We start from the raw sequence: 21,056 nt of genomic DNA, 5'->3' as shown, positions 1-21,056 counted from the left end.
GCATTGTCCCGCAAATTAAAAAAATAAATCTAACCGGACTATAACAAAGATCTCAATCAAAGGTGACTGCTGCCATGGCATTTATTGACAATCTCAAAATCTTTAAAAAAATAACATTGAAAACAAAACATGAGCTGTCAGACAGACAAATAAATGAAATTGATTCCAGACGGGAATAGAAGCAAATCTTTATCTTTGATGGCTGACGTGACAAGCTTGTGAGAGGTACCCAAAATGAGATGAAGGTCATTTGATTTGAATGTTTTGTCATAATAATCCATACCTAGGTTGCAAAAGTGTCTCCTATAGAATTATAATAGTTGCACATCCTCTGTATAGATGCATAAGCCTCCCCAAAGATGCCTCAACTTTACTAAAGCAAAATGATTGATGATTTATTGTGAGCAACAGCACAAAGAGAAAAGCTGTTTCTCATCATAGCATGGGTTCCAACACAATTGTTATCCATCAAAGCCATTTGACACATTTTTAACGTTTCAGTGAGATAAAATAAGACATCAAAGACAAATATGTCCTTTATATAGTGAACAGATTACATATTTTGGCTAAACAGCAGCTGAAGGAAACTAAATCAAGAAGTGGCAAGACAAAATGAGCCGTTTTGAATAAGCTCAGATGTATTTTCCCTCAGTTGGTGTAACACGCTGTGCTTCCCACCATCTGAGGAACGTTAGGCTGGCCGACCGGCTCGTCCGGATGACATTCACGGTCTCGCTTAAGGCTCGGGAGGGAGGTGTTGTAAATCTGTCGTTCCAGTGAGATCAGTACATCTGCTTGAGACAGGAAGCTCTAGCCAGATAGTTTCTGAGTAGGCATCAACAGTTTTGAGGCAGGTACATTGGCATGTACTATGAATGTAGAGGGAAAAGTATGGTTTTATAAATAGAATTTCAATTGAGTTTCAATTTACAACTAAGGCACGGAGCAATTCGTTTTTGAAAAATTTGACAAATATCATTGGCGCTCTAGAAAATATGCCAATTTTGTTGTATGAAATCCTAGTAGTAGTAATTTACTGCACATTCAGCCCATCCTGCAAACTACCGTAACTGCAAATGGGATGAAGGACACCCTGTGCGAGTCAAGATGCTTCTGTAGCAAAGTGAAGGCTAAACTTGCGACGAACTCATTGAAAACCTTTTCTGGTGTTAAAGTAAAACATTCTATTTGTAAAATACAAATAACTGTCAATGTTCTGCAATTTACAAAGTAAAATGATCCTCCGAAGTTTCGAGCTCTTCAAAATGAATCCAAGCAGAGGCAAAATTCATCGTGTCCGCTCATGGACTCCATAGTCTTCAGATGGAATGAATTCCATCTGAAGACTACGCACTCAAGCATTTTCAATACCTCTGTCTAAAATAGTAGTTTCAAAAACACACGTTTGAGTGCTAAACTTAGCCGTACTTGTGGCTGTTTCCAAAATCGCTTGTTATTAACAATACCTAATATGTTTTTCTCTTGTTCCATCCCTGCTTTATTTAGTAGTTCTGTTACCATCGCAGTTTGTTAAATTTGTATTAATTGTGACACCAACCTTTCCTCGGCCAAGCTTAAAAAATATAAAAAAAGAATTCATTTCATTTTAATTTAATCTTTTTCCGCTCAGGTTTTCAATATAAAATCTTAAAATGTGTATAAAAACCGGCAGATGGAAACATACTTACTGGGTGATACAATGACCCTGAAATACCAAACATGACCAACGGTAACGCAAAATTAATCGGCCCTTTGAAGATAATGGATTTGTGTCAGGTTAAGTAAAACCGAGTCCCATCTGGAGTGGAAAATGCAGTTCTATGCAGAGCAATGAGTTGACATACACCCTGGAGACCCAGTTTCTAGAGGGGAGAGCCACAATTCTGAGGAACCTGTCATTCAGCTGGAGTTGTTTACCCTCGGCATTCTTTGAGTATGATTTGTTGGAAAAATCAAGGACTGCCAGGAGACTGATGTGAGTTATGGGATGTCTCACCTTTTGAAGTCCTGCCTGCAGTCGTCAGTTCAGTTGTGCAGGCCTGGACCCTGAGTGCATGTGTGTGTGTGTGTGTGCGGACCCCTCCTGCCCATCCACTGCTGTTTTTCTCCTCTTAATGGAAAAGACAGGGGATTTAAAGATGATTATGTTTTAAATGCCGTATGAGATAATCAAAGTGAGTTTGAGAGGTGTTTCTGGGTATTTTTGAATTTTGGAAAAAGCCTGATTGGCAGATTCAATTGCCTTGTCTTTGAACTATGCAAAGCTAAGCTAAGCACATCTGGACCCCAGCTCCGTAAATGCTAAGCATACAACAAGCATACATACAAGCATACAATAAAAGCTACAAATTTCGATCCGTACAGTATTTCACAAACTAATGCTAAGCTAACCTTAATTGCAACCTTATCAGTTAGATGTTTTGCTCCTTTTGTTTGTATTTCCCTGCTACGATAGCACCATGCTTCACAGGGAAAGTAGCCGTCATCCGCTTAAGCAGAAGTCAGTTCTAGAGAAGTGTGTGTCACAAACCCGATGAACTGAGAGGAGGGAGAAAACAAGAAAGAGTGCTAGAGATCTAATGGGGGGTTTATAGTACTGCGAACACACACACACACACACACACACACACACACACACACACACACACACACGCACACGCACACGCTGCATGTAAACATAAACACTTCAGCCTAAATGTTCTACTCTTTTATCCTATAACAGGTTTCCCTACAGGCTGCCTGGGCATTCATCCACTACTATTAAAGCAGACAGCTTCCTTGTAGCAGGCTGTAACTGGCAGCTACACACACCCGTACACACTAACACACACACACACACACACACGTATACACACACATCGTATTGGCAGTAAAAGCCCGAGCAAATAACCATATGGACCTTTCTACCTTTCCATTAAATAAAAATCAAATAAAAGAGACCAGCGACTTAACAACAACAACAACAACATGATCACAGACAAACCCCTCACTGTAGTTTCAGCGCTGGTCACAAGCACTACCAGACCACGACGATTGGCCACACAGAGAGAATCGTTTTGAACTCTTCAAGACCTCCATCCCATTTGACCGGGAGGGGTATTAGTGGAGGAGCAGAAAGAGGGAGATGAGGATGGAGAGGGCGGGGGATGGCCCTGAGATCTTTCAAAATAGAAGCAACCCACGGCCTTGCGTGAAAGAAAGCGAAACACCTCTCCAACCTCTAAGTGCCATCACCCAATTGGTGATTGATACGTGCCCTGCCGAGCTGCCATTTGCGTCACGGCAAGCGTAATTCATAGAACATTATATCCTCAGAGAGGCGATAAATTGTTGTATAATTTGATGGACGTGCGTCTGACCAAATTGATAGCAGTTGCTGTGTGAGCGCTCTGCATGCCAGCAGTAAATTTAGCCAAATGTGCCAATAACAGAATGAAACACGTCGGACAAAGGTGGATACAACAGTCAGTAACACACCAGCAGTTGTGGAGAAGGGCTGCATGTCAGTCGTAATTTGTAGACAACTAAACAAACAAAACAATGAAAACTAAATTTGCATGTCCATAAAACAATGGATTGAATTCAGGTCAAGATGTTGGCTTCTCTCAACGCTTCTTTAATCTCTTACTTTCCTTCCCCTCTCCCTCATTCTTCATCCGTCCTTCCCCTCGCACGCCATCTCAATCGAGCTCCACTTCAAACAGACATTATTTTTTTCAGGCCGCCCGTCAAATGTTTTAGTGAGACAAATGTTTACAGTTAAACCGACTCGAGTGACGCACGTTCCCCATGTGGACCCATTATCGTCCCGCAGACCCCCCAGCTTCTACCAACTGAATTTCATAACGATTCATCGAGGCCAACCATTTCACGGTGAACTTTCTGTTCCCAAAACAATGCCTGTTAGGATTGGAGGTACTCATATCAGACAGTGAAGATCCTGCTGAAGACATTTGCGTCGGCTGCTGTCCTTTCAGCACCAAAAGAGCAGTGCTGATGAAAGGACAGTTGGTTTTGTGGATAGTGGGTTTATATAATGGCCGCTTTTTCTGTGATTGTTTTTTTCTTTCTTTTGACGAACCAATGTCTTCGATTATTAAACGGATCTTACGTGACTTCTAATCACTTGTTTACTGAAGCATAACATTGTTTACAAGAAGAAAAAGTTCCTAGATCTAGCCTCTTGATTTTGTCCCAAAGTTCACAACATTGATGCATTAAACTTTAAAAGGAAATGTATAAAATGTATATCCGTAAGAAAATATTTGGAACCTTCTATGAGATCTGAGGTATTTCATCATACAGTATAATGATCTCTGTCCTCCTTCATTTTGATCTCAACTACCTACATGTTAAGTTCTGTGACTTGAAGGGTTGGGACTCAATGAAAATCTGATCTCATCCAGTTACCATGATGACTCCACGGTGAAAGCAATACAAGCGTCATTGTCGCGGTGGATAAGTGAGAAGGATTCTTTGGTTGCTTTAACGCACTCATATTGTGATAACAGATACTCAAGGTGAATGGAGTGCAAAGGCCATCCTTTTCAGAAAATACAAGCACAGTGCGCCCTGCTGTTCATTTGCATGCAGTGTAAGGTGTGTTTGCAGGGGGCTCGAGTGAAGATTGTGTGTGGAAATCCACAGAGAGAGTGATAAGAGAAAATTCTATGATCACATGCCAGACACACTGATTTCCCAGAGCAGTTTAGCCTTTGACTTATACTGCATTTATCTTCTTCATTCCCAAAGACGCCCATCAGCTTCTCAAAAAAGGTTTCAGCCAAAGTATTGTTTTACAACTTACAGTTCAAAGCTGCAATCAGAAATAACACAGCTGTATGTGATAAATTAATATGGTAAATAAATTAGATGAAAGACTGATTTGAGCCACCAACACTATGGTCTAGGTGACAGTTTAAATGAATATTCCTTTTTTACCTTTTAGCTCTTCTAGTACTATCTGCTTAGACTGTGGATTGGCCTTTAAAGCCTAACGGGGGAAAGTGTGAATCTAATGGCGCGTTTCCACCAAGCCGTACGGTACGGTACGGGTCGGGTCGGTACGGGTCGGTACGGGTCGTGTCTGTTAACCATGATTTGGCGAGCGTTTCCACCGCCAACAGTACCCTTACTTGATAGGCGTGGTGTATTCCAGAAAGTAGTGATAACGTCACTTGATAGGCGTGGTATATGACGGAAAGTAGATTGACGTCGTTCGATCGCGCGAAAACTGAAAGCTAACCGCAAACAACAATGGAGGACATCCAGCCGATCCTGTTCTTGCTTCTTGATATGTGGCTGTTTGTCACAAGGAGACAACAATCTTTGTTTGAGCAAAGGCTACATGCTGCAAGTGTGTTACTCTTTCAACCAATCAACGTTCTTCAGTGAGTCTAGCTCCACCCTTTAGTACCAAACAACTGTGCCAGGTACCCCAAAGGAAGGGTACCCAAAAAGTGGTACGGTACGGTTCGGATTTTTGGTACCATCCTCAACTTTTGACAGTGGAGACACAAATAAAAGGGTAACGACCCGACCCATACTGTACCGCTCGGTGGAAACGCGCCATAAGTAGCAGTGTGACACTGGCGGGAAAGCATTCATTGCGATGAGGTGTCATTTCTTTCAACTCAGGGAGATACTGACGTACTACAAAAAGTCCTTTCAATGCATCTTTTATGGAAGCACTAACAATGAAAAATGTGTCCCTTCAAATGTGTAGCCATAACACACCAGAATACCAAAATACACATGCAATAATCATTCAAATATTCATCAGTCCTTTGATGCAGGATTCATCCATGGTGTTCCTCTAGCTGAGCGGGCAGTTAAAGTAACAGAGATGTAAATGACTTACAGTATGTAACATGGGATAGCTAACATGCACATGTGTCAAATGTCAATCATCATGTGCTATAGGTTGTTTTTTTTTAGTTTCTCATGGCTAATTAGTAGACTGGCTAGGCAAACTGCCTATGGACACATGGAACGTCATTGACGTCTTTGCCGATCTGACTGTCCACAAACTAAATGATATCACATGACAAAACCCCCGTAAGGCAGCCGGCCCGGACTCCGTCTCTCCCCGCACCCTGAAGCATTGTGCAGACCAGCTGCGGTGTTCACTGACATATTCAACACCTCCCTGGAGACATGCCACGTACCAGCCTGCTTCAAGGCCTCCACCATCATCCCTGTTCCCAAGAGGCCCAGGATCACAGGACTCAATGACTACAGGCCCGTCGCCCTGACCTCTCTAGTCTGTCAAGTGTTTTGAACGGTTAGTCCTGTCCCACCTGAAGACCCTCACTGACCCCCTCCTATACCCCCTGCAGTTCACCTACAGAGCCAATAGGTCTGTAGATGATGCTGTCAACATGGCCCTCCACTACATCCTTCAACATCTGGACTCCCCAGTACCTACGCCAGGATCCTGTTTATGGACTTCGGCTCTGCTGCAGCACAAACTCTCCCAGCTGTACGTGCCCGACTCCACCTGCAAGTGGATCACAGACTACCTGTCCGATAGGAAGCAGCACGTGAAGCTTGGGAAACATGTCTCAGCCTCCCGGACCACCAGCACCGGTTCCCAGCTGCACCTCCAGTCACCAGTCCGTCAAGTTTGCGGATGACACCACCCTCATTGGACTGATCTCTGGTGGGGATGAGTCTGCCTACAGGTGGAAGTCTGACCATCTGGTGCAGCCAGAACAACCTGGTCCTGGTTGTGGATTTCAGGAAGAACAGAGGCCCGCCCTCCCCCATCGCCCTAGGTGACTCCCCCGTCACCACTGTGGATTCCTTTTGTTTCCTGGGCTCCATCATCACCCAGGACCTCAAGTGGGAGCTGAACATCAGCTCCATCACCAAGAAGGCTCAGCAGTGGTTCTTCGTCCTGAGGCAGCTGAAGAAATTCAACCTGCCAAAGACGATGATGGTCCACTTCTATACAGCCATCATTGAGTCCATCCTCTGCTCCTCCATCACCGTCTGGTACGCTGCAGCCACAGCCAAGGACAAGGGCAGGCTGCAGCGTGTCATCCGCTCTGCAGAGAGGGTGATCGGCTGCAATCTGCCGTCCCTGCAGGACTTGTTCGCTTCCAGGTCTCTGAAGCGAGCTAAAAAGATCGTACCCGACCCCTCTCACCCCGGACAAAAACTGTTTGTGCCCCTTCCATCTGGCAGGAGGCTGAGGTCCATCAGGACTAAGACCTCCCGCCACACGAACAGTTTCTTCCCGTCAGCAGTCGGTCTCATCAACAGAGCCCGGTCCCCCACTGTCTGACTCTCTGCCGGTCACTTTCTTTCTCACTGCACGTCACTTTCTGTTCGCTGCTGCACTCTATTTTTTATTTAATATTTTTAACTTTAACTTTTATTCCTTTATTTGTAAACTAACCCATAGCATTATATTTTATTTTATTCCCTTTGATATAGGTAGGTGAGCAATGTGTTTATTGATTGGAATCCCTGTTCCACTGACCCTTAAGCAAACCTTGCCCTTGCTAGGTGAACAAAGCTGTCACATTGCTCACAGCTCTGGGGATGTTTGTTTTCGCAGTGGGGCCGGTCCAGCCGAGCGGTGCACTGACTTAAGGCAGACTTCCTACTCAAGAAGTTTCCTCACATCTGCCTGGGAACCTGCATGTGCCTGTGTGTGTGTGTGTGTGTGTACTTATACTATGATCTCACCTTGTGTGCCTGGAGCTTGTTAAGGGGGAGATTACTGCACAAACAAGCTGTTGTCAGCTCCAGGAGTCTTGGATGCTATAATCAGTAGCTGTTTGCATGTAGACTTATCAAAAATTACAATACCCCAAACAAGTTTAAAAATTACGGCAAAAGCCGTCAACAAGCATATGCTCTGCGTACAAACACACAGCTTTGAGGATGTTTTTGTGAAGAACGGGGGGATATTCTGACATCTGTTTCTAATGAACCTCAAGAGAAAGTTGAGGGCAGATATTCTTTTGTTTTTCTCACAGATCAGTAGTGCCTGGTCAGATCCCTTCCCGTAAATGGCTGCTCTGTTTTCACTGTCCTTCTGGAATTTATCATGCATGACATTTGAGTATTAAATTTGGGGAAGAAAATATCTTTCGGATATGGAAGAAGCATCAACCAGTTTCCACAAGTGGCACAAGTGTGAAACCAAATGATTAATGGGGGGGTCAACATGCAAACTGTACCGCAAACTACTGATGAAGACAGACATTCTCTGATTGACTTCCCTGCTGCTATGTGGGTGGTAGAGTAGTGGAGTCTTTGGATGCAGTACGACCAGTATGTCCTCATCTATCACATTGACACAATCCATTTTGAACTGATTAATGGTGCTTTTATAACTGTTACATGTAAAAAAAAAAAATAGGGAGGATATTAAAAACAATGAACCACTATTGTTTTCAACATAGCGCATTTACTCAGCTGTAAGGAAGGAAGGATGATATCATTTTAAGTCATTCAGCAATAAACACCCTGAGGCCCACTATCATCATCATCATCATCATCATCACCAAGAGTATATTTAACTGACTTATGTATCAAACTATCCTCCACTGAGAGTATGTCCATAATTATAGAAAAGAAGCCCAGATACTCTCGATCCAAACTTTTGACTGGTACTGTATCTTGGGGTGGGGAGGCCATTTGATTCGTATTACCACATCACAGTTAGATCAAAGGCCGGTTTAAAGCATCATTAATGTTTGTGCAGAGATACTGCGATACATCGGTCATAACTCCTTTTATGATCCTTTATTATCCTGTTAAACATGATGATATGACTCCATGGAGCTTGGGGTTTCGTCATCCCTTTGTCAGAGGCAGGGTGTGATAAAAAGCTATTTTAAAGGGATGGTTGGGCGGACATAAATTGGGGTTGTAAGAGGAACTCTTGTGGTCCAAGGCATTATGTATTGAATCATCAATATCAACAATATAGACCTTTTCAGTGGTTTAGCTTGCTTTGAGAAAGCTTTAGTCTTTATTTCAGACGTGTAACTAAATACATCATCTAATACTCTCGCCAAAGCCCCCGCACGCTAGTAAAATAATAATTTCACATAGCAGAATGCCACTGATCGCTTAGTTTGTCTGTGTTCTTGTGTGCGTTTTCTCCCTCTAAAGACAGCAGGTGGATATAACTGCTTCAGTACTCAGTTAGAAGGCCTGTCTGAATCTCTGACTGAAATATAACGTTTACTTAAACTGATTATTCTTTTTCGGTGTCTAAAATATGTTTGGCTCCTGTTTCACCAAGCTGGGGGCGGGCCTACCATTAGGTAATACCCTGATTAGTACCTCAAACAATGCTATTTCAAAACAACAAAACTACTGCTTTTTAGAGCCTGTACTGCACTATATAGAGTATTATGATTGCTTGAAAAAGTTTTCACTGCAAACTGAATTAATGTTGTGAAGACGCCAAAGCGGTTTCCCCATGTGTGAGCCGGACTGGAGAAGGAAATTTGAAAAGAAGAGGACAGTGTTGAAAAAAGGGAATAAATTAAACAAGAAGAATTAGGGAAAGGAGTAAAGGAAAGAGACAGTACAAGCAAGAGAAGTAAAGATAAAGGGAGACCAGAGAAAGGGCAACTGAAAGAACTGAGATAGAGACGATGAGAGAGATAACAGATAAGAAGTACACAGGGAGAAAAGGCAATGAGAGGACAAAGAGGAGATGAGGGAAATACAAGAGAGTGGTAAAGGAAAAGCAAAGCGCTCCGGGACAGAGAGAGAGGCGGAAAAGATCTGTGGAGAATTATACATCAGCCCATGAAAGACTCACTCTGCGGGATGACAGAAGACTGAAACCACTCCGCTCAGCTGGCTGTCCAGATCCTCCCACATCTGTCTATCACCCTCCTTTCTCTACTCTTTCCTTCACTTATCTTCTCCCCCTCGGTGGTCTTCTTTCTCCCCTACCTCAGCGTGAGGTCTCCAAATTGATCAATCGTTAGAAGATCACATGCACAGGTGGGAAGCTCTCAAACTCTGGCCCCATTATGTTTCTTTTACCATCTCCCTTGACAGCCGAGGCCCACCGACCTGCGCTGGACAGCTTCCACTCAGTGTAATAAGAGCAGGGCCGGGCAATTCCGTAGAGCGGAGAGTCCAAATGGCACCGAGAGGCAGCTGTTTGACAACTTCAACACTTCTTCTGCAACTAAACTTAGGGCCAAATCACATTCATCGTGCATATTAGTGCAAAGCAAGAAAGGAATGATTGATTTTGACTGTGTTTTCGGTACATGACCTGTGCTGGTACATACTGCCTCAAGATCTCTCCAACACCAACAAAACCTTCACATCTCCCTTCGGCTAAACCTTTGCACTGATAATCAACCAATTGCCAAGGATCAAATTGGAATCCAAAGCAACAGTGGCTAACATGAGTGCCTTTTGTATGTATTGAACAAAAACATAGTTTGCACCTCTGTGTTGAAAAGCGATTTAGCAGCTTTCAGCTCCTTGTTCTGGTTCCAAAGCAGTCACACTGTAGATTGAGTCTCGTGGCTCTCATGAAGGTTTCAAGCACCAGCCGTTTGTGGGCTGAAGTGCTCCAATGAACTCTGATAATAATCACGTTTTTCATAATCCGTCAGTGCTCTGTTTACAGATTGTTCCGTGGCCATCATTTGTTCGAGAAAAAAGACAAACTAAGAATTGTTGCGATGGCTTTGAACTGTGGTACAAAATCATTTAGCTCCAAGCTTGACTTTAAGAAGTGTGTGGATGGTGACTGATAAGGGTTTCCCTTTTTTTGCCTGCCAGACTTACTGCCATGTGTGTATATATATATATAATATATATATATAATTATATATATATATATATGACAATGACAATGTGTTGGATAAAGATACACTAGTGACTATCACACTATTATGGCCCAGACATATTCACTAACTTAATTAAGAATTAGAACTTATTCTGCTAAAAAGAACAGCGAAGATCCAAAAGGCACAAGTGTATAATATATATTAAAAGTATTTTTACTCTCATAGACATGCTTAAGCAGCATAACTAATATAGTTGTAAACTCAGCTTCTTCTTTTTAACAGTGCAATGTCATGCATTTCTTGTGGAGGAGAGCGGACAAAATGGGGTTTTAGGCAGCAAACAAGTGGAGTCTGATAAATTCATCCTCTGCTTCGGTTTTGCAGTGACGAATTGTACGTCCTGGGCAAGCGGTGTGCCTGTGAGTTCGTTTTGAAGCAATTAATGAAGAGGCTGGAGTCTGTTTTTCCGATGAGGTCGTGCCAGACTATCTATGCCATCCTTTACGGGGCCTCGAACGAGCAAGTGATTAGCTATGGAGCTGGCTGGAACATTTTGTAACAAATGACCCTTGTGTGGAGCTGAAGCCAGAGTAAGGACTTGTGTAAGAAAGTATCCCCCATTAGTTTAATGAGGATGGTTAAAGGGAACCATGGAAACTCGCATTGTCTTAATCAGAGTGCAACGGAAGTCATAGACTGGAAAAGCTCAGGATGACCGGAAGAATTCACTGGGTGGAATATTCCTGTACCTCAGGTCCTGCGAGTCTTCCCACCGGTGCTAATTTCCAGGTAATCACGCCACAAGCTCCATGGTAGTTACAGTTTGATACGAGAGCTTCTGATTGGTATATCCCTGTCTTTGTCTTCCAAAGTTGTGGAAGAACCAACATCTTATAACAGCAGAGCGACATCAGCAAGTTGTCTTAGCAGCAACGACTTAATCTGTACTCGAGAATTCAGCAGTTCCTGTTTGCGGCACAAGGAAATAGATTTTTTCAACCACAATCAACTCTTTCCAAAAACTGTAAACTTGCTTTACCAAAGTACCATTCTGAAGCCCCAAAAGATTGATTTGTGGCAAGAGAAGAACTTTATAGACATTATGTTAAGGCACTGAGGCACCCAAAATGTTCCCTCAACCACAGAAAGTCATGCCCGGTATCCAACGTTTTTTCATCTTTTCTGTTTAGGGGATTGGACAATCATGTGTTTTCAGGGGCTTGGAATACAGATGTAATGGTAACCTTGTTAAAAGGGCAAAGGAAGAACTTTCCAAAATTGCAAAACAGAAAACTCAAAGGTCCTGTTTGTGGTTAAAGTGATATTTCAGTGTTCCCTGGGAAGAAAATCTACCCACTATACATTAGCACAGAGGTTCCTCTGATGGAACAGCTTCCATTGCTTTGGAAGAAGCACTGGTTGACTGAAGATGGATTACGACGCTGGCAGTGGGCCCTCAAATCTCCGTGGGCCGTAAAAGCCCCAGATTTAATTATATAGTTTTTTGATTTGTGATAGATGGTAATTAAGTTTGAAATACAGGAATGTGTAAAACTGAAACAACAGCATCAGCTGACATGATGTAGGTTGGCAATGATGAGGCCCAGCCATCAAGAGAGGCACACTGTGCTCATCCACTTTCAAGATGATACTGCAAATATGTTACATAATGAGCAGTGAGGCCAGGCATTAAACAGGGAACAAACCAATCATTCTAACCCCTAATTGCTCCCCAGGAAAAAATATAAAAAGCCATGGGTTAAAAATGTAATGTTAGTCGCTTTGGATAGAAGCGTCAGCTAAATGACCTGTAATTCTGTATGTGTATTCAACGAGGTTAATGGAGCCATGCAGCGACAGACTGAATGACAGTATAATAAATGTTATTATTTCCTTTTTTCAAGTTGACTATTGTAAGACTTTTCTAGAACATCTGTAGCAATGATTTAGATCAGCGATTCTCAACCTGTGGTGTACCCCTTGTGAATTATCTTTCCAGACGAGTAGCCCCTAACCAGTGCACAGCATTTTATGCTACAACCATGACTCCATATTGAATCGTCTTTCAAGGCAGCAGTGATTGACAGGTGATGTGTACCTGGTTGGATCAAACCATCATGGTCAAGGGTGTCCAGGACCAGCGCAGATCTGATTTATTTTGTTGAAAATACAAAAATGCCTCGGAGCAAGTGAAAGCAGGATGAGGCAACAGGAACAAAGACTACCCAAATAAACTAAGAACCCAACAAGGATACAAGGGACACACATTACAGGTGCAGGTGATTGGACACAGGAAGAAACAGCGACATGGCCGAAAATCACAGAGGGGAGAATACAAACCAAGGGAGGAAGGTAAGTTAACCCAGGGACACTGTATGGGGGAGACTGTATTTGTAGGATCATTAACCTATTGCCTATTGAAAACAAAATTCAGTTTATAAACACAAAAACTAAAATGTGGGTATTTGAGAACCAATGATCTAGATGGAGTCAGGGATAGTCCTGCAAACTAATATGTTGCTCTCTGCGGCAGTTCGATTTACATACACTCCTCTTTTGTCTAATAAATAAATAGAAATAACCCATGAAAAAACTGGCTTTGAGTTATTTCAAAGAGCTATAAAGAACATGACTGCAGCATCTCATAGCTCATCTCCCTCGCTAACAGCACTAATGAAGAAAAAGCGGTCCTCTCCTCACATCTGCATATGCTGTGATGATTAAGGATGCTCACCACTCCGACTAATACAGTTTATTCTCTCATTAAACTACAACAAACTTTGGTAATCGCAGGGAACCATAACAGTCTCCATTATGGATCGGGTTCATTACTGCTCAAAGAAACTGCTCCTATTCATACAGGTCCGTCTGCTGTGGATGAAAGAGCGGCATGCAAACACACAGACACACACACCTCCTGTGGCTGCTTACATTTCCTCTGTTTAGTGAAAACACAAGGGGAAACATACCAGAAGAGCAAAACACTGAAGCATATGGATTAAACAAGGCTAAACAATATTTGACTGTCACATTGTCAAACACCTAATTTGTCTCAACCAATATGACAAATCGCATGACTCCCCTCTCCGAAAGCAATTACTATAGTAACACTGCATTACATCATTTCAGTACAAATTATTGTATGTCATCACGCTCATACACAAATAGTGTAATGAATACTTTCCCATTAACATTATTACTTGTCATCGCCATCTTGTGGAGGCTTTAAAAACTAGAACTGAGTGAAGCCTAGTTTATGCTTCTGCGTTTTCAGAGCGACGCAGACGCAAGACCCCCGTGCGTGTCCCTACAACCCGTCATTGGCGGGCTATAAGGATGCGCGGATGGCCTCTGATTCATGGAGGGAGATCTTCGCAAACGTCCACGAGAAGTGCACAAAGTTGTGGAAGAAAATACGGGACAAATGTGTCCGTGATGAAAAGCAGCAGTGGCAAAAAAGTCTCTGATAAATAAATAAACAAGCCAACAACCTTCACAAACAAAGACGTGACTCTCTAGGTCGTCTTCGACAAAAAACGTTACTCCACCTATTGTTCTGGGAGCCCATTCTGAGCCCATTTTTTAATTTCCAACTTTTGCTCAATCATCACCGGGAAAAAAAACTCTCCATGTGGGAAGCTCTGGGCCGACGTACCTGTCTCAACTTTGGAGTGGTCGGTCCTCTCCGTCACCTTCTCCTGGCTAATGAGGTAATCCACGATCCGCACGCCGATCGGGGGCTCGGTGTGGTTCCACTCCATGATGACCAATGAGCTGCTGGGCTCATAGGTGTAGGACAGCTTCAGCCTGGGAACAGAGAGACAGCCAGTCAGCCGGTCTCATGACCACTGACATTATTCCCGGTGCTCCGGAGAACTCGGTGAAAAGACATTTGCAATATTACGTAGCGTCAGGATCCATGTGCCCATAGGCTTTCACGCCGACCAATCAATGCTGCAGATTTATTTATTTATAAATGTATTTATTTAACTGACTGGAACTCCCACTCTGTAATTGTCCTCACTTTTAGCCATTTATGCCTAGCTGTAATATTTGGCCGCAATAACAATCTGTTACACGGGCATTGTGATGTGCATTCACTGTGTAAAGTTACTAACTTTGGCTGGGGAAGTGGGGCGCATGTGGGCAGTCCGTCTGAGCCGAAAGCACTGGAGTCGCACCGACACCAGTCATCGATGACATCACCTTTGCCAGAACACCACAGCATGCTCATCATCGCTTCCTGTAGAGACTAAAAAGATGGAGAGAGAGAGTTAGGAACAACAAAACATACCAAAGCCAACTTTAAATCTAAATGTCAAAGCACAAGCTATATTGGAAGAAGCTATATTTGCATGTCAATACTGTTTCATAAGTCTGATGATTAAACAACCTCTATATGTGACATTATGGCATTTCTAACAGGATGCAGTGTCTTCACCACCAGGTATGAAAATCTACAACTGGGCCACTCCAGACATAATGTTCTCATACAAATGAACAAAAGTTAGATCACTCAATCAAGCTCTGACAAATGTGCACAGTGTCTTCCTTCCCAAATCCAGCACTGTTGATGGCTCAGGAGTGGTTGCGTAACAGCTCCTCATGAGCAGGCTGGCACCTCACGCTAGGAGCTTCTGCCATCAGAGTGGGTGAATATTGGCAGTTGTTGATAAAAAGCGCTGTGAGTGCTCGGTAGACTGAAATAGCTCTCAATAAATGCCGTTGTTTTACCCTTTATATCTATGTTTACCAGTGCACAGTTTCTTGTCCTCCCTGTATTGGCCAGCCCTTAGATCAGTGGAATGCTGTAAAGACATTGGCATTGGTGTGTTGTGCATATATGTGGTCCGGACACGGGTAATGGGACTTTTATGTCACTCGGGATATAGATTTGTCACAGCTCTCCTCTGTGAAGCAATTCACTTCACAGCACCATCAGTCCTGGCTTTGGCTCCGCATCCAAACACACACCTCTGTACAGCAGGGGCTGCAATTGCTCCATGAAAAGGTATAATGAAAAAATAAGAAATAGTCCGCTCTAGAATTTCGCCGACTTCCACTGCACATCAATTTATGAAATGCAAACGTCGACTTCTGTGCGGCAGTGTGCGATGTACTAACGTTAAAAACTAAGCTCTTCACTTTGCTACATCACATCCGGGAATTTGTTCGATAGTGCACTTTATTTTTTAACTTTTTAAATATTTTTAATTTTTAACTTTAACTTTATTCTTGTCTTATACTAACCCATAGCCTTATTCTACTAACCCATTGCATTAGCATTTCATTTTATTTTATTACTTGTGCACTGCTGTCTTGTTGTCTATTGTTACACTGTCTACTGTCACACACCATTCGCCAAAACAAATTCCTTGTATGTTTGACATATTTTGGCAATAAATGTTTCCTGGGATGAGTGCTAACAATGTTAAGAGTGCAAACTCTTGCAAAACTGCTGACAGAGCAAACAAACATCTGCTTAACCTTGCAAATATTCTATATGAGATAGCAATACTGGAAGGCAGGACTCAAATGCAGAGTTTTGAAACTAAAAGACTTTAATAGTCAAAAACTCCAAAAGCAAAAACGCCGACAAGAGTCAGGAACACTCTGACATGGACTTCCGGACATTCAACATTGACGCGACAAGTGACAAGAGACACACATGGCTTAAATACACTAGGGAGGTGCAGGTGATTGGACACAGGTGGAAACAATCATGACACGACAGACAATCACAGGCGGATGACAGGACAAGGCAGGAAGTGAAGTTACCCAGGGACACAAGAGGCAGAAAACTACAAAAAAAAACAGGACGTGAACCCAAACCGTGACACTCAGCGAGTCAAGTCTACTCTTGCCTATGCTGTTTTGTTTTAAGAGTAAAGCCTGGAACTAGAAGAATTACTGTCTGTTGTCTCTGTTGATTCTCTGATAGCGTGCATTCGCAGCATTGTATTAACCTTTGCTTCGGGTATAAATGATGTCATATAAGTCACAGCGCGGTACGGCAAGTTACGGCATAGTGCGCTGCTGCAGATTAAGGCAGGATACGGCAGAAAGGCACATACACGTTTTTCAGTCCCGACGGATAAACCACAGACATTTACAGAGACAGTTCATGGCTGCCAATTAATAAACAATTGTGTTATTCGCTGCAATGCAGACAATAAATGCTGCCATGACTCTTTAACAGGGAAGCTAGAATCCTGTACAGGAGAGATCCGATACATAGTCACACATCCATCCCTAGATGGATGGGGACACACACAGCAAACACACCTGGTAGGTTTCGTTGTTGGACACCAGCTCGTAGATGGGCGCGGCCTTGGTAATCTGCAGCAGGACGGGCTCGGACCGCTGCCGCCCCTGCACCACCCTGGGGCTCATGTGGCAGAGGTGGCAGGAGCGCGGGCACTGGCCCTGGCTGTTGCAGTCCATGCGGACGCCGGCGGCCATGCGCTTGGCGCCCGTGTCCAGCAGACTGGCGATGTACGCGGGGTAGGTCAGCGTCCTGGGCTCCTTGTCGCGCTCCTCGGACTCCTCTGAGGGTGAGTTACCTGATGATGGGGATAAAGGGAAAAGAAATCGGTTCAATAATATTTTCAGACATAATTAGGTCGGGCTTTGCAAAGGATACATCCCGAATACAAAGCCGTATTATTTTTCATGAGCAAAAAGTTAGCAATGAACAAACGTGAACATTTTTTTTTAGCAACATGAGATATTTTAGTCTATTGAGTATTGAGGGACAAGCTGCAGTCACACACATGGGAGAAACTCGTCGTCAATAAAAATAAAAGTGACATTAACGGACTCCGATTTGTACATGTCTAACAAAATGAAAATAACCCTCAGTCATATTTGGTATGAATCTACACAAATTAAGCTTATATGCACTGATTTAGAAGAGACAACATTTTGGTCAAGGACCTCTCTGTATTACACTTCTGAATGATACAAACAAATTAATCAAATGATCCTCGATAAATTGCCACCAGGCGGGGTTTGACTTCCATCTGCAATCGGCCCTCAGAGAGAGATGCAAGTAAGAGGAACATTTCTCATGCTGAACTTTGTTGCCATTTGTCTTTTTTAAAAAGTAGGGAATTTTTCAGATTAGCATTTTGTGGAGACTGTTTGGCCATGAGTACAACAAAAGACAATTTAAAAGCTCCAGCACCAATTAGGGAATAGGCTTGTTGTGCGAGCTGCACGGGCTCAGGGACCAACACGTGCACAGTATAATGTTCTGTTTTTGTTGTGCAACTCAATCTTTTGCGCTTTCATTTTTGCACTTTCATTTTCTTTGTGCTCAATGTAACACAGTCTGTTTAAAGCGTGTTACTTTATTTTCTTTGTGCACTTTGAGCTGCATGTGTTGTAAAAAGAGGAGAGCTCTAAATAAAGGTGTTGTTCTTGTGTAATCTGGGATAAACATACAAATCCTCACAAGTAACACCTCACAACAGACTCCATTTCTCATCCACCCACAATCACAACCCACCTTTTTAAGAGGAAATACTTTTGGACACGCACATTGTAGTTATCCACAGACAGTTTTATCCCCAGAAGATGGCAGTCAGCTAGCATCTGTGCTCTCTTCAAAGCCACTAGACTCCATCAATAAAAACGGTCATTTGACCCCGCCAGGAGGAGAGTTGCTGGTCAACCGCTGCTTGTTTCTTCTTGTTATTCTGTGTACTAGAAGTACTGTAGGTTATATACACAGACTACTGAAAACAAGCTCATACAACCCCATTTGAAACAATCCAAACTCTCCCTCTAAGAATTTAGGAGAAACTAGATATTTCACTAACGATCACCAACCAACAACCATTCAGGAAAATACAAAAGTCTCCAAGAATGGGCCATAAACACCTTGTGTGATCTATCATTAATTTAGACAGCGTCTCCCTTTATACCCATGGTACACACATTCATGTGTGTATATGTGTGTACCTGAGTGGGTGACTTGTCATTAAAAATCAAAGTGCGATATTCAGCGTTTTCTCTATTTTACGTGTTAATAATTAACACCTTGTTGATTATACCTCTTCACCCACACCTTGGAAGTACGCACACTCATTTTTCTAACACCTCAGGTTTTCCTGAACAAAGGTAACGCAGTGATTAACTAGTTACTTAGTGAGACAAGAGTTTTCCTAACGTCAAGAAAAATATTTCTGTCAGGACAGTGCAGTTCTTCAGGGACTGGGATTTATGAAGTGAAGCACGACAGAAAATAACGTTATTATAAAAGGTCATTGTCTATTTCTTGAGATATTTCATGTGAGACAAGATATTGTGAAAAGCTATGTATATGTCAACCATCAAAAATACAAAGTACAAGTTAAAATCAAGATGACCAAGTATTTTTAATCGTTCAGATTGTTGACTCTTTTTGTTGAAAAATTTGAAAACCCACACCGACTCCCCTTTCAGCCTATTTGGCTCCCATGTTGGAAAAAAAAACTGTGACTAAAAGTAACAAAAAAAGGAGACCCTGAGCCGGGGGCAGCACTAAATGACACAAAGGGAATAACAGGAATGAGGCCAAGAAAACACCGGCACTCAAAAAGTGGGTAAGAAATCAGCAACCACAGGCTGTAGAGACAAAGACCAGGGTGCACCTGGGCCCTTTATTCAAGCACTAATCAGCCAGGTGGTGAGCAATTATCTAATATTGTGAACAAAGACAAATGACACCCAACATAATAAGAGGCCAGGTGCAACACATGGGGGTCTGGTGAGGACACACACCAAATAAATAGCGCCGTTTGTGAGTCTCTCTGTGCATGCAAGTGCGGCATTAGGGTCACCGAGACAAACCGACCGATCAGCCCTCACCAATCAGTGCAATGTGCAGGCAAATAAGGTGGACTGGAGGGAGGGATGCAATCAAACCCGTTCACACGCCTCCACCCCCCGAGCAGCATTGATGGGAACATCCAGAGCAGCAGTAATCAAAGCGCTCGTGCTCGTGATGTGGAAGTGGGTGGGTTGAGTTAAATCAATAGAAAGAAAGAACTACCCGAAGGCCCACCGCATGGTTGAAAAGTAAGCTGTATCTTAACCACTAGGGCGTTGACAACAAGGATGTCAAGTCCTTGCACTTCTGACCGGACAAACTTGAATCCATCCCTGTCAGAGTGGCCCGCTCCGCCGCTAATCGACTCTCATCCCTCAATCTCCGCTGCCACCTCCTGCCTGATGGAAATTAAATGTGGCAGTTATATTAGGACAGCCGGGTGCTTTTCAGGGCAAAGAAGATTGGTAATGATTAGCTGAGTTTAGTTTTTTATTTAGTTCAGTGTCAGCTGGGACTGAGGGGGGGGCAAGTGGCACAGGAAGTCAGGCTGGAAGATGGCTAAACATACACAGCATATTATCACACTTAACCACTGCACTTTACTTCCAAATAATAATTTTAAGGCTCAGGACGTAGCAGATGTTGTGTGCATGCACTCAAAAAGCAAGACTTGATTAAAGCAAGAGAATTAAATATAACCATGCATGCTCACGCTAAACTATCATCACACTTGATTTATAATTGCATATTAATAGTGAGTGGAGGCCACGTATGGCCCGGATCACACAACATGTTGCTAAAAAGCTGCACGCACTCTTTGGGTCAAATGTAGAAAAACAGGAAACAAAAGGTCAATCCAATCAAAAATGCTCTTAAAGACTATATAATCCGAGCGTACTCTGTATTAAGTGCCTTTTGGCCTTTGGCCTTTGGCCCTTGGCCCTTGGCTTTTGCCCTTGCCTGGCTTTTTGCTGTTACTAAATAGTTTGCACTTTTCTTTGCTAAATAGCTTGAAATAGGTCCGTGCACGTTTAACTGCAGGACAGAATGCTCTTGTCACAAATAAACATTGTCATATTGCTTTGATTAAAGTCTCCAGTCTAGTCCTTGTTTCGCTCAGACACAACAACTTTAATCCTCTTTCAAAGCAAAAGAAGAACTCTCAAGCGAGGAAAGACACACTCTAAGGGCTCTTGGCACTGCAACCTTACCCACTCTGGTATGAACAATAAATAATAAGGGGAAATTCGCGGATATTACAGTTTCATAATGATCAGGCTTCTCAGTGAAAACCATGTGTGTTAAATTCCAAACATTTGGGTGAACTAGAACACCAAACTTTTTACTTTTTTACTTTACTTTTACTTTTTACAATTATTGCTTTGAATATAATGTAAGTATTTCCATATAGAACGCAAATATCACCTAGGGAAGAAGTAACTCTGAAGATAGTG

At 42.8% G+C, this 21,056-nt stretch overlaps 1 protein-coding gene across 5 annotated transcripts in view; it reads right to left on the bottom strand.

Moving 5' to 3' along the window:
* astn1 (astrotactin 1) overlaps nucleotides 1-21,056 on the bottom strand; it is a 306,692-nt gene that overhangs the window by 19,132 nt on the left and 266,504 nt on the right. For all 5 annotated transcript variants that reach the window (XM_040170931.2, XM_040170935.2, XM_040170929.2 and 2 more), the window contains 3 exons: nucleotides 17,073-17,350; nucleotides 14,906-15,039; nucleotides 14,443-14,594 (listed from right to left, as the gene is read on the bottom strand). In XM_040170931.2, coding sequence (XP_040026865.2) covers nucleotides 14,443-14,594; nucleotides 14,906-15,039; nucleotides 17,073-17,350 — 564 coding nt within the window. The remainder of the gene's footprint in view (nucleotides 1-14,442; nucleotides 14,595-14,905; nucleotides 15,040-17,072; nucleotides 17,351-21,056) is intronic.

This window comes from Gasterosteus aculeatus, chromosome 3 (assembly GCF_964276395.1).
Source record: "Gasterosteus aculeatus chromosome 3, fGasAcu3.hap1.1, whole genome shotgun sequence".
Classification (NCBI taxonomy): Eukaryota; Metazoa; Chordata; class Actinopteri; order Perciformes; family Gasterosteidae; genus Gasterosteus; species Gasterosteus aculeatus.
This window is presented reverse-complemented; position numbering and strand designations above follow the sequence as displayed.